This window comes from Saccostrea echinata, unplaced genomic scaffold (genome assembly GCF_033153115.1).
Source record: "Saccostrea echinata isolate AGI-Se365-2 ecotype Australia unplaced genomic scaffold, CSIRO_AGI_Sech_v1 ptg000047l, whole genome shotgun sequence".
Lineage (NCBI taxonomy): Eukaryota > Metazoa > Mollusca > Bivalvia > Ostreida > Ostreidae > Saccostrea > Saccostrea echinata.
The window spans coordinates 2,365,591-2,381,399 of record NW_026889796.1 but is presented as its reverse complement, the minus strand read 5'-3'; the positions used below and the strand labels follow the sequence as shown (position 1 = coordinate 2,381,399).

Genomic DNA, 15,809 nt, shown 5'->3' with positions numbered 1-15,809 from the left:
TTCAAATCATTAATCTGTTACCCCCCTTACCCCCCCTTCACCCCCCCCCCCCCCCCCACTGGGGGGGAGGTGACTGCTAATAAAAGTTGTTAACCCTGTCAAAGATCTACTAGCCCTGAGAGAAAAACTTTAAAAATATAATTTTAAGCTCACCTCAACGAAGTTGGGGGAGCTTATGTAATACCCTCGTCATCGGTTAAAGTTTTTGATGCAGTTTTCTTTTCAAGTACTTCTATGCCCTATATTAGTCAGAGATGCATGGAGGATGTTTCCAATATGTTTCATTGTACCAGTCAAGGTTTCAGATGCTGCAATTTCAGCTAAAGAATGACCAGGTTAATGTTTTTGGACCAGGTTAATGTTTTTGGACACTACTGGACTTGCTTCAGATGCTGGATCTGACCTATATTTTCTGGATGAGTGACCTGGCATGGATGATGCATCAAGGGACAAACACTCTCAAACTTGCTTCAGATGCTGGATTTGACTTACATTTTCTGGATGAGTGACTAGTTTTAAGTTTTTAGATAAGTCCATTCCCAAGTAACTGCAAGCCCTATCAGACCAAAATTGCATAAATATTTGCATCTAGGGATGCACATTATTAGATTATTAGTTTAGTGTGGGACTTTGCCTTACTTAAAGACAACATTCATTGAGGTGAGCTCTGTAATCTCTACCTATGTTTTTAATTTCAATTATGATAATGTAGAGTAATGAGTTGTGCACCTTGACTTGGACTTCTCTACCAGTATGACCAGCCAATTGGAGACAGATTTATAGCCTTAATTTAAGTTTTGATTGCATGGTTATATGATTTAATTCTGGCTGTAACATGCCATTTGTTTGGATAAAAAAAAATTACTTTATAACTTAGAAACTCTGTTGCCTATGTCACAATGACATGTAAAAAAACTTACCAATCCGCGTGACTTTACATTTAAATTTTGTACAATTTGAAGTCATTTTTAAGGACAATTCTATCATTTACTTGCACTAAATGAATTATTAATATTAAATTCATATAAGGAATGAATTTAAAGCTTAACCCAATTTATACAGTATAAACTGGTTTGGAACAGTTTACGCTTTTTATAAACCACTTTGCAGTTTATAAAACTTAAACTGCCCCAAACCAGTTTATACCATGTAAATTGGGTAGTTATTAAATTCATTCTTTTAATTCTAACATGTACTGTATCTTGTGAACCTTATGTGTGACATGCATCAATCTAAGTACACTGGTACCCCCTGAAAATTGATTTTCAAGTCATAGGGTTGAGATCATGACACAGATCCCCTGACTAGTACGTAACCCATATTTTTACAATCGTTACAAACATTGAAAATTTTGAAGCATATCCTTCTTATTGTTGCCACACAGGGGGCGTATATGGCTCTACAAGAGGTCTACGAGAATGCAGGCATGCAGATTTAACTGCAGTCTCCACAGTGGCTTCATGTCCTGAGATCCCCTGCCTGGTGTTCTTATAGAATCGCTGCTAAAACATGGAGATATGGTCATTCATTGACCAAAATTTTCAAAAATTCTTTCTTCTGTACTTATACCCCCTGCAAACAAAGTTTTGGGCATCACCTTGTCCATCTGTCTCTGCAAACGTGTCTTGTCCATATCTTTCTTACTGAAGAACATTAGAATCTTCTACTTCACACAAAGATTGTTCATGACCTGAGGGTGTGTCATGACCTTGAACCAAGGTCATTTCAGCAGTTCAAGGTCACTGAAAGAAAAATTTCATAATTCATGTCCAGTCCGTATCTTTCTTATGGATTAACTTGGTAAGTTCCCATTTTACACAAGATTGCTTATGACCAGAGGGTGTGTCATGACTTTGACCCAAGGTCATTTGTGCAAGTTCAAGGTCACTAACAGAAAAAGTTCATAATTTGTGTCCAGTCTATATCTTTCTTATGGAGAATAATGTAGGGATGTTTGGATCGAGTTTCCATTTCACACAAAGATTGCTTATAATCTTGACTTGGACTTCTCTACCAGTATGACCAGCCAATTGGAGACAGATTTATAGCCTTAATTTAAGTTTTGATTGCATGGTTATATGATTTAATTCTGGCTGTAACATGCCATTTGTTTGGATAAAAAAAAATTACTTTATAACTTAGAAACTCTGTTGCCTATGTCACAATGACATGTAAAAAAACTTACCAATCCGCGTGACTTTACATTTAAATTTTGTACAATTTGAAGTCATTTTTAAGGACAATTCTATCATTTACTTGCACTAAATGAATTATTAATATTAAATTCATATAAGGAATGAATTTAAAGCTTAACCCAATTTATACAGTATAAACTGGTTTGGAACAGTTTACGCTTTTTATAAACCACTTTGCAGTTTATAAAACTTAAACTGCCCCAAACCAGTTTATACCATGTAAATTGGGTAGTTATTAAATTCATTCTTTTAATTCTAACATGTACTGTATCTTGTGAACCTTATGTGTGACATGCATCAATCTAAGTACACTGGTACCCCCTGAAAATTGATTTTCAAGTCATAGGGTTGAGATCATGACACAGATCCCCTGACTAGTACGTAACCCATATTTTTACAATCGTTACAAACATTGAAAATTTTGAAGCATATCCTTCTTATTGTTGCCACACAGGGGGCGTATATGGCTCTACAAGAGGTCTACGAGAATGCAGGCATGCAGATTTAACTGCAGTCTCCACAGTGGCTTCATGTCCTGAGATCCCCTGCCTGGTGTTCTTATAGAATCGCTGCTAAAACATGGAGATATGGTCATTCATTGACCAAAATTTTCAAAAATTCTTTCTTCTGTACTTATACCCCCTGCAAACAAAGTTTTGGGCATCACCTTGTCCATCTGTCTCTGCAAACGTGTCTTGTCCATATCTTTCTTACTGAAGAACATTAGAATCTTCTTCTTCACACAAAGATTGTTCATGACCTGAGGGTGTGTCATGACCTTGAACCAAGGTCATTTCAGCAGTTCAAGGTCACTGAAAGAAAAATTTCATAATTCATGTCCAGTCCGTATCTTTCTTATGGATTAACTTGGTAAGTTCCCATTTTACACAAGATTGCTTATGACCAGAGGGTGTGTCATGACTTTGACCCAAGGTCATTTGTGCAAGTTCAAGGTCACTAACAGAAAAAGTTCATAATTTGTGTCCAGTCTATATCTTTCTTATGGAGAATAATGTAGGGATGTTTGGATCGAGTTTCCATTTCACACAAAGATTGCTTATAATCTAAGGGTGTGTCATGATCTTGACCTATAGACACTGCAGGAAAAATGGATGAATAAATAAATGCATCCATACAAAACAATGTTATTACAGTTGGAACTTCGGTATCTCGAACACTGATATCTCGAATATCATGGATATGTTGAAGTGATTTGGAAGTCCCAATCGCTTATTCCCTAAGTATTTTACCCTGGATATCTCGAACCCTCGGATATCTCGAAATATTATCTCTGTCCCATGGGATCAGAGATAGCAAGGTTGACTGTATTAGTATTGATGTTTTATTAAGCTGCGCCTAAGTTTCATTCATTACAAAAATATAATGAGCAATTACCAGTAAATTTTCAATCTAAATCTTTAAACAAATTGTGAACACCTCTTAGATCCATCAAATGCTAGTATTGGTGACTTGGCACCTTCTCTGAAAAACTCAGCGGGAGGTATTTATCCATTTTGAACAGTCCTAGTTTCAATTAATATACTGTTCCTTAGAATAGACCTGGATTTGAATTTTGTAGGATTCTGCTTTATTATAAATACATGTATGGCCCTTTCCGACTGTGCATGCACAATAAGCACAAAAAAACAAAAACAAAAAAAAACATAACATATTGTGTAGTGCATTCAATATTCAAAATGCTTTCCTAATAGATTTATGAATTCCAGTTAAGACAGGATTAATGGAAGCACAAACACCATAAACATATCATGGCTAGCATCCATTGTAAACTGGTATGAGATACAGACTAGAATGTAAATATTGATAACAGTTTATTATTTCAAGATAGCGTTTTGTTTAACAGGTGTATAGGTATTTCTGTTCACAATATAAATATATAACAAGGATAAAAAATTTATAGCACAAGAGAAAAAAATATATCATACATTGTAGCGTTAATATCTATACATTATTTAGAATCCTAAAAACCTAATACCTAGCTAGCACTTTTTTTCTGATTGATATATGTAAACTGACTTTTATATACAACTTTGAACTGAGCTATAAAACGCATTCTCGCAGTTAATTTTTGCAAACACACGTCATGTACTTGGCAATATATATTTACAAGTAAGTTTTGATTTTCAATAGAATGTTGTAAATCTTTTATTTGTCGCTCCCACAAAATAAATCACGTACAGTATTCAACAAAAATTAAATTGATCAAAATTACTATTATTTATAAGAAAATTTTCAGAAGTGACCTTGCTTTGGCCATTCACTCTCACGAGGTTAAGAACCCCCCTCGCCCCCCCCCCCCCCCCCACCCCAACTCCCATACAAAAGATGCATGATATTATTTAAATATTTTACATGTATCAAAATGGAATATACTGTGAAATCACTTATTTTTGTGTTGGGGGGGGGGGGGGACTTTGTTTTGTTTTTTGAGGTATGAAGAGACCCACTAATTCATGTTCTCCAAGCAATGTAAAGAACAAACACATAATTTTCTTCACTTCTCAAACCATGAAATCAAATCCCCACGATCCAATTTTTTATCCCCAAACCTCCAAAATTTGAACCCCACAAAACAAACGATTTTACAGAAGGTCCAAGGAGCTCAACCCTCATACAATAAAAAAAATATACTTGTAACTTACTATCTGTTGAAACTGCATATTTTATAACATTTGAACATTATTGGGCCACCAGAAAAATACATGTAGTTTTTGAAACAGAAAATTTGTGGACAGACAAACATTGTTTACCTTAGAGTACCACATATCCCTGTTAAGATTAAAAATGCATATAAACATATGTTTGTCAAAAATATTGCATCTGACAGTGCATTATAAAGGTTTTGGGGGCATGCAAAAACCCACACGACATATCATATGTTATATATGTAAAATGTAATAATCATATTTAACATTTGCAGCACATGTCTGTATATATATATATATATATATATATATATATATATATATATATATATATATATATATATATATATATATATATATATATATATATATATATATATTAAACTGATAGCAATAACATGTAATGATATATTGCAACACTAAGCAAACTTTCAAAAAAAAAAAAGCATGTAATCAAATAAAATATTTGAAACTTGATTTACACTTAAATAATGTTCAAACAAGTTATAGTGTGCATTTAATGCCACAAAGACACTCATGGAAAATCCACAGCATATTTCTCTGCCCTTAACTTTTGACCATCCTTTAAAACACACAGAATAAAGTGTGGCACTACTAGGAATGTTCCACACAAAAGTTCATAATATGGCACGTACCATACAGGTCAATATTATTCCACAGAACTATGATACCTCCTAGGGTACAGTGGATTGTAATTGTATTACATGTGGCTGTGTATTATTTTTAACCCTTCTGGCAGAAAGCAGCATAGCTAGATCAAGTATAGCTAAATGTCATTATATTCATATATTTTATTTATAGCACATTCAGAAATGTGCTATATCAAATCTATGCTTACTTGTTAAAATGTCTTTAAAAAAAATATCCACAGAACTACAGGTATATTACATTTTCATATACCTACAGAACTAGTTTTGATGCATAGATTACCAATAATATCTGTAATATGTAATGAATAAGACATAAAATGTTTAACAGACTTTACATTAGTTAGTAAACAGTGTATTATTTTTTAAATTACCCCCCCCTTTTTTTTTTTTTTTTTTTTTTTTACATATCTCTGATGTTGAAAAAATTCAGAAGCCTAACCTCACAATTTCATCTAATATAATAAAATCATTTTCATTGTAAATGGCTACATCAAAAAAGAGTCTGATATAGAATTTTCCCCAGTACAATATATGTAGTCTGTTAAATATCTGGAAGCAAAGTGATGAAAAAACAAACTTTCTAGCAATTACTTCAACAACAACAACAACAAAAAAAAACCTATAAAATTTTACTGCAAAAGAATATCTATCTTTCACTGTCTATTTATTTTTTGTATGAAAAAAATTTATCTGAAGCTACAGGAAATGTATTTATGTATACTGGCAAGACTACAGTAATTTCCTTTCCACCTTAACAAAATATTTGTTGTCATAGCTCCTTCTTCAGTTTAGTTGTCATGAATACTTCATCAAAAAGTTCAATTATTTTCTATGCTTACACTATCTACAGATCATCATAGTACGATTAAACATAATAATTTTTTTGTGGCTGCTGCGAGAAAAAGAGAGCTCAGAACTACCTTATCTACACACCACTTCTACTGTGAAAATAAGCCAATTTAAAGTGACTATCACCCCGTGCAAAAAAATAAATAATCTTAATATGAAACAAATAACTGTAAAATATTGACTCTATTAATTAAGATCAGTGAATCCTTAGAAATTTGGAGCACCTTTCAATGATCAATTAGGATACATAAGATACTGTGCATATACAGTCCAAAAAGACAAATAATTTATAAAAATTCTCAACATTCTCAGCAAAATTAATTATAAATCATGTAAAGTAAATCAATGATCAATTAGGATACATAAGATACTGTGCATATACAATGTAGTACTAATGACAATAACTAATACTGTAAAATCATATATTTTTCACGGGGTCAAATTTTTCGTGGTTTAAGGACATATGCAACGTACCTTACCTACTGATAATTTTTCAAGATATTCTTAATTTAAGATTATAATGCCATCAGATGTTGGTAGACAAAAATTTAGCATGCATTACCAGGGGTTTTGAAAAGATACCAATTGATGAAAATTCTTGTATAATTCAAAGAAAAATATACAAAAAATACTAAACATATATTCTAAATGTTTTGTTTATCCAAACTTGTTTTACAAGAAGTATTTGAAATTTTACATTTCATGGGGAATGAATTTATGGGTCTCCTTTTACCATAAACAACAAAAATTAAACCCCAGCGAAAGTTAGTGATTTCACAGTACCTGTGCATCTGATCATTAATGGTATCACAAAATGGTATATGAACTATTACATATACATGTATAAATCAATCCCAAAATTTGCATGAATGGCACTTCTTAAACATTCTGACTATATATGGTGTCAAATGTCATAATAATTGTTAAATTAATAAAAAGAAGTAAATAATTTGAACTCGTAAATTAATTCTATAAATGAACTAGCTATTTTGTCAGTTAATTGTTAAAGCTTGTGATCTCAGCAAATGCACGTGTACGATCAATAAAAATATGTTGGAACATGGAAGACATAATTTTTGTAAAATGTATGTACATGTATATATATAACTACATGTATATGTTCTGATGGTTAAGAATGTCATATTGGAAATGTAAACATAATATTTACATATACTGTATATCAAATAACAGAAAACTTCTGGGCTGCTATACATGGTGTAATTATTGTTTAATAAGGTGCAAAAAAAATGTAATTTGTCAACTCAAGTAACCATTAAATACAGTACTCAATATCAGTACACAATGGTGTAAAATTTGGAGATCACCACTGAAGCATAAACAGAAAATACCTGTACATAATGCCTAGAATGCCATGTATGTAGATACATGTACATAAATGTACACAAAAATTAACTTTTCAAACTCCAAAACAGTTGACTATAACAGCATATACATTGTACCATATTATCCATACTGAACAAGCTACATCTATATCATGCAAAAGTCATGTATATATAAAACACTTAATGAAAAACTGAGTGAATAATCTTACACAGAAAGATAACTAATAGGCACCTCAAGGGTTGACATAAACATAAAACAATCCAGAACTAACAAAAAACCAAATAGAGGAAAATCAAAACTATCTACCTCAACTTAGTGAGAGATATAAATAAAACTGCCCATACAATTGCTATTAATCACAAAATATACACAAAATTCAAATGATTTTTAAAATAACCATAGTTTATGAACATAATATCACACATGGTTCACTTGAGCCGGGATATTTCTTGGAGGTATAGGCAAAGACACCAAACCAGTCCTCTCGGTGACACAGCCAGACTGAACCGGAGCCTTGCACATTGGACACATGTTTTTATGGTGTAACCAATCAAGAAGACATCTAAAGACAAGAGAAAAGAGTCATTATTGGAAGTAGTAGTCAGTTCTATTATTGTTCAAAATACTTGTGTACAAGAAAGCCACAGTCTTCAAACATAGGTAATCAAAGATTACAAAGCTCACCTCGACGAATGTTATCTACATGTAAGGCAAATTTCACATATTTTTTTTCTAGTTAGGCTACATCCCAAGATCAATATCCATGCAAGTTTGATTTAATTATAGACCTGCTCAAAAAACTTTTGACCTGTTTAGTAATCAAGAAAATTTGGTCAGTTCCAACATCCAAAGCAAGTCTGGAAGTTTTCATCCTTAGATGCACCATCTATGCAACTTTAATCATAACAGGCCATAATATTATATAGCTACTCCAAAAAAATTACCCTGGTCACTCATCTGGAAAATGTACGTCAGATTCAGAATCCAAGGCAAGTCTGGAAGTGTCCATCCCTAGATACATCATCCATGCTAATTTGGTTAAAATATGGCTAAAATTCACTCATGTGGAAAATCTAGGTCAGATCCAGCATTCGAAGCAGGTTGGTTAGTGTACATCCCTAGATGCATCATCCATGAAAGTTTGGTCCAGGTAGGGCTTATAGTTACTTGGGAACGAGACTACTCCTAAATCTAAACCTGGTCTCACATGTGGAAAATCTGGGTCAGATCCAGCATCCGAAGCAAGTGTGGTAGTGTCCATCACTGGATGCATCATCCATGCAAGTTTGGTCCAGGTAGGGCTTATAGTTACTTGGGAATGGACCTGCTCCTCAAACTTTAACCTGGTCACTCATCTGGAAAATCTAGGTCAGATCCAGCATCTGAAGCAAGCGTGGTAGTGTCCATCCCTAGATGCATCATCCATGCAAGTTTGGTCCAGGTAGGGCTTATAGTTACTTGGGAATGGACCTGCTCCTAAAACTTTAACCTGGCCACTCATCCGGAAAATCTAGGTCAGATCCAGCATCCGAAGTCAGTGTGGCCATGTCCATCCCTAGATGCATCATCCATGCAAGTTTGGTCCAGGTAGGGCTTATAGTTACTTGGGAATGGACCTGCTCCTAAAACTTTAACCTGGTCACTCATCCGGAAAATCTAGGTCAGATCCAGCATCCGAAGCAAGTTTGGTAGTGTCCATCCCTAGATGCATCATCCATGCAAGTTTGGTCCAGGTAGGGCTTATAGTTACTTGGGAATGGGACTTGCTCCTAAAACTTTAACCTGGGACGCCGACGCTAACGCCGACACCGACGCTGACGCCGGGGGTATAGCATAAGCTCATCTCGACTTCGTCGAGGTGAGCTAAAAAGGACATTATAATTTCTTTAAATGCTGTAAAATTCCAGAAAAAAAGTAATTTCCAACTGGAATATATGCACTTTTTTATCTACAATTATTCCACACAGGGAAATTTTTGTTCCTCTTTTATTTTTTGCTTCTTTTGCCCTCATCGTCAGTGGGAAAATTCAAAACTGGGCATATATACAATACAGAGTTATCTCTCTTTAACACAACTTTAAATTGAGTAAAATTGTTTGCAAGTGTGATAGGGTGAAAATTACAGTACATTGGCCAAAAATAACCCTGTAATTATGCTACAGTTTGTTCTTTATTAGCAGGCTAACTACAGAAGAAAATTTCAGTTCAAAATACACACCGAACATTAATTTATTTTTAACTTACTTCATGTGAAAGCAGTGGGTACATCGGCAAACAGCTATGTACTCTTTCAGTTCAAAATCTTCTAAACAAACTGGGCATGTCTATAAAAGAAAACAGAATAAAAAATAAAATCTTATAAAATGTTCATCAAAGACAAAGCAAGGCCAATGTAAGAGGGAAAGGGATGGTTCTATTAATAGTAGTGCTGAAGCATTGTTTCGTTTAGTCTGCAAAGTGAGAGTGACAATTTGGGGCAAGTAGAGTTGTCACTGAGTATCAGACTAAATATTTTGCTGATCCCTGATCATCCTTTTTCTCTTGCTTTTGGGCAACATAGCTTCATCTACCAGTGTATGTTGTTTTATTTTACACTTCTTTGGGTCCTTTATTTGTATTATACTCATTAACTGATGGTATCTAAATTGATGTTCATTTATGCATTCACTTACCTCATTTGCTGCCTTTTTTCTACTGTTAAATCTAACCTATAATATACAGGTCAATTGATTTCAAATTAAAATGTGTTAACAAGGATTCTAAAATGTGAAGAAAAATATAGTAATTCTGAACATCTTGAAGTACATAAAATACATGCAATTTGACACATATTCAACAAATTCTGAAACATATCAATTACTAAATCAACTTTATAAGCTGTCTGTTTTATCACAACATTTTACACACACAGCAGTAAAATACAAATTATAGTAAAATTTGTAATGAGCACTTATTAATACAATACTTCAACAGTGTAAAGTTGCATATATAAACAGTTTCCTAGGTCAGGAAATTAAATAATTACCCTCCTATATCCTTGTTCTTGTTTTGCCTTCCATCTCAATCTGCAAGGTTATTTAAACAAAAAGTAAACATAAACATGTTCAATAACATTTATGATAACATTTTTAAAAATAGAAATTAGAGGTACCGTTAGCACTGAGCTCAAAAAATTATGCCTCCTGCTCCCATCCGAGTATAATGACAAAGTGCATTTTTTCGCAGTATGTCAATGAGATTCTGTGAAAGTCCTATTGAATTTCCTTCAGGGATTTGGGAGGATGTTGTGATAACAAAATGGGTATTCCTTTTATGGAATATAATGGCAAAGACCATATTTTGCTATGGGAAAGCCAAAATATCTGTCCAATCAGAATGTAAAATAGGAGGTGCACAATGGCACTATGCAATAAAAGATTCTGTAAAAGTTATTAAATTTTATTCAGTGGTATACAGGTGCACAATGGCACTATGCAATAAAAGATTCTGTGAAAGTCTCATTAAATTTTATTCAGTGGTATACAGAGTTGTCCCTAAGACCCGGGAGCCAGGGAATTTTCCCACCTAATGGTGTAATCCCCCGGTTATTCTGGTATCCCCCTCAACCCCCTGTTCAGGGGAGAAACCCCAGATCCCCTTCTACTTTTTTAATTTCTCCTGCTATTTCAATATTATGGAAAGAATGGAAGTGTCCATATTTTGCTATGGGAAACCCCAAATAAAGTAAACTAGGAGATGCATGCACAATGCCACTATGTAATACAGATTTTGTGAAAGTTTCATTTAGATTCATTTAGTGGTATAAGAGGAGTTGCAAATAAGGGATGGCTACCCCCAAGTGTAAGGGATGGACATATGGAACGGACAAACATCCTAATCACTATATATACCCCCCTTTTTTCAAGTGGGGAAAAAGGTACCTTTACTGGTTTGTACTTATAACAAAGGAAGACAAAAGTAGCACTTAGACTTGAACTATGGCAACAGCAATAAATGGAATAATGATCCTTGGTTTTGTCTCTTTCTGAGGTAAGCTTTACGTTAATTGCAATTAGACTAAAACTGGAGGAGGAGTAGGGTTTAGAAAGAATTTCATAGATATTCTTTTCTTAGTTATCGCAGCAACACCATTCATTGAAATCAAATATTTTAAAACTGATATACAGACTGAATTATGTATCTTAATTTTGTTTACTTGTGTAGAAAGTAGCACTGAAATCAGGTTAAAACTGTAAGAGAGGTAGTGTTAAAGAATTTCACAGAATTTTCAATTTTTAGTAACCATGGCAACATTGTTCATGGAAGTCAAAAAACAATATACGGAATTATGTATCTTAGTGTCGTCTACCTTAGTGAACTAAGTTATACTGGTATTGAAATTGGACCAAAAGTGTAGGAGGAATAGCATTTTGAAATATTGTTTACAAACAAACACACAAACAGCTAGATGGACAGATGACAGACACCTATCACATAAGCTCTTCTGGTCTCTGACCAGAAGAGCTAAAAAAGAGAAACAGAAACTGTGTATATACTGTATGCGTATTGTGTATCATACACTTGATACAAGCATTTTGAGATATTTATCTAAATAAATCCATTTCCAATTTGTCAGATTTTCACCTACATCCATACTTATTGTCTCTGATTTTAATTCTTTATTATTGGATCAGCAATTGAGTATGTGTTAATCATTATTTTTTAACTCACCTCCACATGTAACAGCAGAATATCAGACTAAGGATAAGAGATAATGCTCCAATACCAAGCAGCGGCAAGGAGATGTTCGCAGGAAGGTTATCGACCATCTTATGTTGACTTACATTGTGTCCCTGTTAACTATAAATACAGACAAATTAGGTCGCTGTCCAAATTGCAAGTCCATAACCCAGGTAATTTTTACAAAGTTTTTATTCAACTCTCATTTTCTTTAATTTTCGTTAACTTGAAAATCTAAAACCTAAACCTAAAGGCTTGGAGCTTTAGGGGACTTCTTCCCCTGTACCCCACCTGGGCTTTGCCCTGGACCCACTGCACATGGTGACCCTATGGTGGACCCCCTGCCTTGATTCCCCCTTTTAAAGAATCCTGGATCTGCCACTGATCTTAACATAAAAGCAGAAAACAAACATTGTTAAAAAATCTATTTTAAGTGTTCTTTCTTACTAGCCATTATTTCAATATGCAGGACTTTTGTACTTCTCCAGTAGTTAGGACATAAACTAATTCAACAAAGTCTACATTTCCAGTATTCAAGCAGCCAATTCATTTGTAGTTCAAGCAGCCAATTTACCTGTGTTTGAACCTCTTATGTATTGAAAAACAATTAAGGATCACTTTGGTCTAGGTGATCTGACTGGTCCTCCCTGTAGTATATAATTACATATATGTACATGCAGTCTCGACCTCAACATCACTGAGCTTTTGGATATCTCAGATTTATTTGACAGAAAGTCCATCCATATTCAAAATAAATATTCAAGGGTTTCAACAGTACAATTATGATTTTTATAGATATTCTTATTATAAGTTTATGAATTAATTATCACCAACTTGTGAAGTTGACAATTATCAGTTTACAATTATGAATACAAGTAAATTGAAACAATCTTAGAATGAATTTCCCTGTCATATCTACAATAAAATGACCAGATAATGACCAGAAAATGACATCTTCTTAAAATTCGCAAGCTTCATAGATAAAAGAACTTAACTTCACTGTAATAATTCTTTTTTTTCCAGAATTCGTCTCTTAATTTGTATAAGAAAGAAAAAAGAAGGACAAAAATTTCTAGACAATAAACTGGTTGACAGAATTAGAATACAAAATTTCTAAGGCATGCCCACCTGCTATTTTGGCAATAAACATGCACATGTAGAGTTTTGGCTGTATATATAATCACCCAGTTATGTCAAGAAACTCACTAAATATACTTTTCTATACGACTGGTGCAAGCTATAATCAAAACAATTACTAGAGTTAATTGTCATGTCTCACGTAATTATATGTATCCTGTACAAAGTTCATCTAACGCTTGGGAAAGTTTCTCCAGTGCCCGACTTCTTGGAAGGTCTTGGTTTTCCACAGTTAGTAACAAGTCTATAGTTCTGATGAGATGCCAGATAACAGATAAGATTCTCAGAGAAGCCATGACAAGATTTCTTGATCTGGGACAAGTGTAGAAACTACATTTTATATACTGTATTCATGTGCTTCATTATGTCATGGAGAACCAGCCTAGACTCTTTGAGTTATAATAAGCAATGGATTAATCAGGAAAACAGGCCTATGAGCAAGAATGCTCACATGAGTGAAACTGTATTTTTTACTGCATGAAAAATCAGATATTTACAGAGGTCTAAACTTGGCTGGAGGACATATTAAAGATTATTTCATATACATACTTGTATTATATATTAATCATGTTTATGTCCTTGGTGATTTTGAGAAAGTATATGCTTATTTAAAACAGGCATGGCTTTATATATCTAATACATTTTTTTTAAATTAAAAATCTATGGTCCTATGCAAATCTAATCTCCTAAGATACTGAAATAATGTATTTTTCAATATTGTCTTCATGTTCTAATCTTTCTTTCATTGGAGAGTAATTCTGCTTTTTTTACAAATATATACATGTAGTTACTTGATTCCCCTTTACCCACAAATTTCTAGGACCATTAGATTAGTTTAAAATATCCCTTTGTTCATCATGTTCATTGTCTTTATTGAGAATGTCATGAAAATTTTAGGAAGTCCCGGCAACATATTCATTTCTATCTCACAAGCTCAATAACTTGTCAGTAAGCTGACATAGCAGCTTGAACAACAGCTTAGATTTCTCCAGTTAGTTTTGTCCAGCTGGAGTGGCTGTAGATGATGTACCCAATGTTTACAGGACCCAAGCCAAGGTCTGAAAATCAAATGATTTAAATTCCTCCCTATAGCCAAGAGGAGAAAATTGCAGCAGAAAATGTAATTACAGAACAGTAATAACCTCACTACTGAGGAATTTTTTGTGACCCAGTTATTAAGACAAAATAGGTCACATAAGTTGTCTTGAACACACACAGTGAGAATGGTGAGTGCATGTTGCATTGGATGTTACTATTTCATTATACAACATATCTTCCACTGTCAAAAGTTGACAAAATGGCTAGAAAATAAGAAGGTTAATCTCATTCAATCAAAACTATTTTAAAAGGTAATGATTACATTCACATTATATCCTTTTACTTTCCTTGAAAACATGAGCAACCTGCATCATGTTTAACCTACCCGTCAAATAAAGCAACACTTCTCCATCAAAACTGCTGCATCATTCTAAACCACTACATCTACACCCAGACCTGTTAATCTTAAGGTTTTTCTGTAAAACATATACTTAACTCAGACAATCAATCAATGCCTCTTGTTGGTGACAGAAAGATAGGCAGAACCATATTTGCTAGTTATTGGAAAGATTTAAAGAAATCAAATACAATCGTCCAACAAAAGTTAAAAGATAAGAAAGGCAATCATTTTGTAGGAGAAGCGCTTGAACATTTTTCCTAGACATGTTCTAAATCTAGATGGAGGAAAGTTCAAGACATGGACACAATAGGATGTTCATGTGCAGTGGTGGGTCAATCTTTGACAGATTGAATCTGTCTAGAGAGCGTCTAGAGAAGAGGGCGGGGGTGGGGGGTGCTAGAGGTTGTATGGCGAATTACAACCAATTCATCTCAAAATTATGGAGAAGAATAAGACCTTCTATAGCACAGATGCATGGTAAGTAGTTTAAGTAAACTTCACAAAGTTTCGTAACCGTTGGTCATTGAGTCAGCTGATTCTGTCAAAATCTGTCAAAATTTACATTTTACCAAATAAACACCACAAAAATACCTGTTTTAAACACTCCAAATTAGCGCTCCTTTGTGCAAATCCCTGGGAAATTTTCAAAATAAGCAAACATGTTGGATTTAGCCATCTTTAATTGTCTTGCCAGCTTCTTCGGTCCAAATGCGAAAATATTTAGGTCAGTGGGATAGTCGCAAAAGTACAGCAATGCGTACATTCATCGAAAAGCACATAAAAGTTAGAA

General features: G+C 33.8%; 1 protein-coding gene across 1 annotated transcript; it reads right to left on the bottom strand.

Moving 5' to 3' along the window:
• Nucleotides 1-5,966: 5,966 nt before the first annotated feature.
• On the bottom strand, nucleotides 5,967-15,730 carry LOC133202554 (RING finger protein 24-like). Its single transcript, XM_061338391.1, has 6 exons — nucleotides 15,611-15,730; nucleotides 12,436-12,564; nucleotides 10,751-10,790; nucleotides 10,398-10,433; nucleotides 9,970-10,049; nucleotides 5,967-8,287 (listed from the first exon to the last, which is right to left on the bottom strand). The coding sequence occupies exons 2-6, from the start codon at nucleotides 12,531-12,533 to the stop codon at nucleotides 8,143-8,145; spliced, it is 399 nt and encodes a 132-aa protein (XP_061194375.1). The 5' UTR covers nucleotides 12,534-12,564; nucleotides 15,611-15,730; the 3' UTR covers nucleotides 5,967-8,142.
• Between the last annotated feature and the right edge of the window lie 79 nt (nucleotides 15,731-15,809).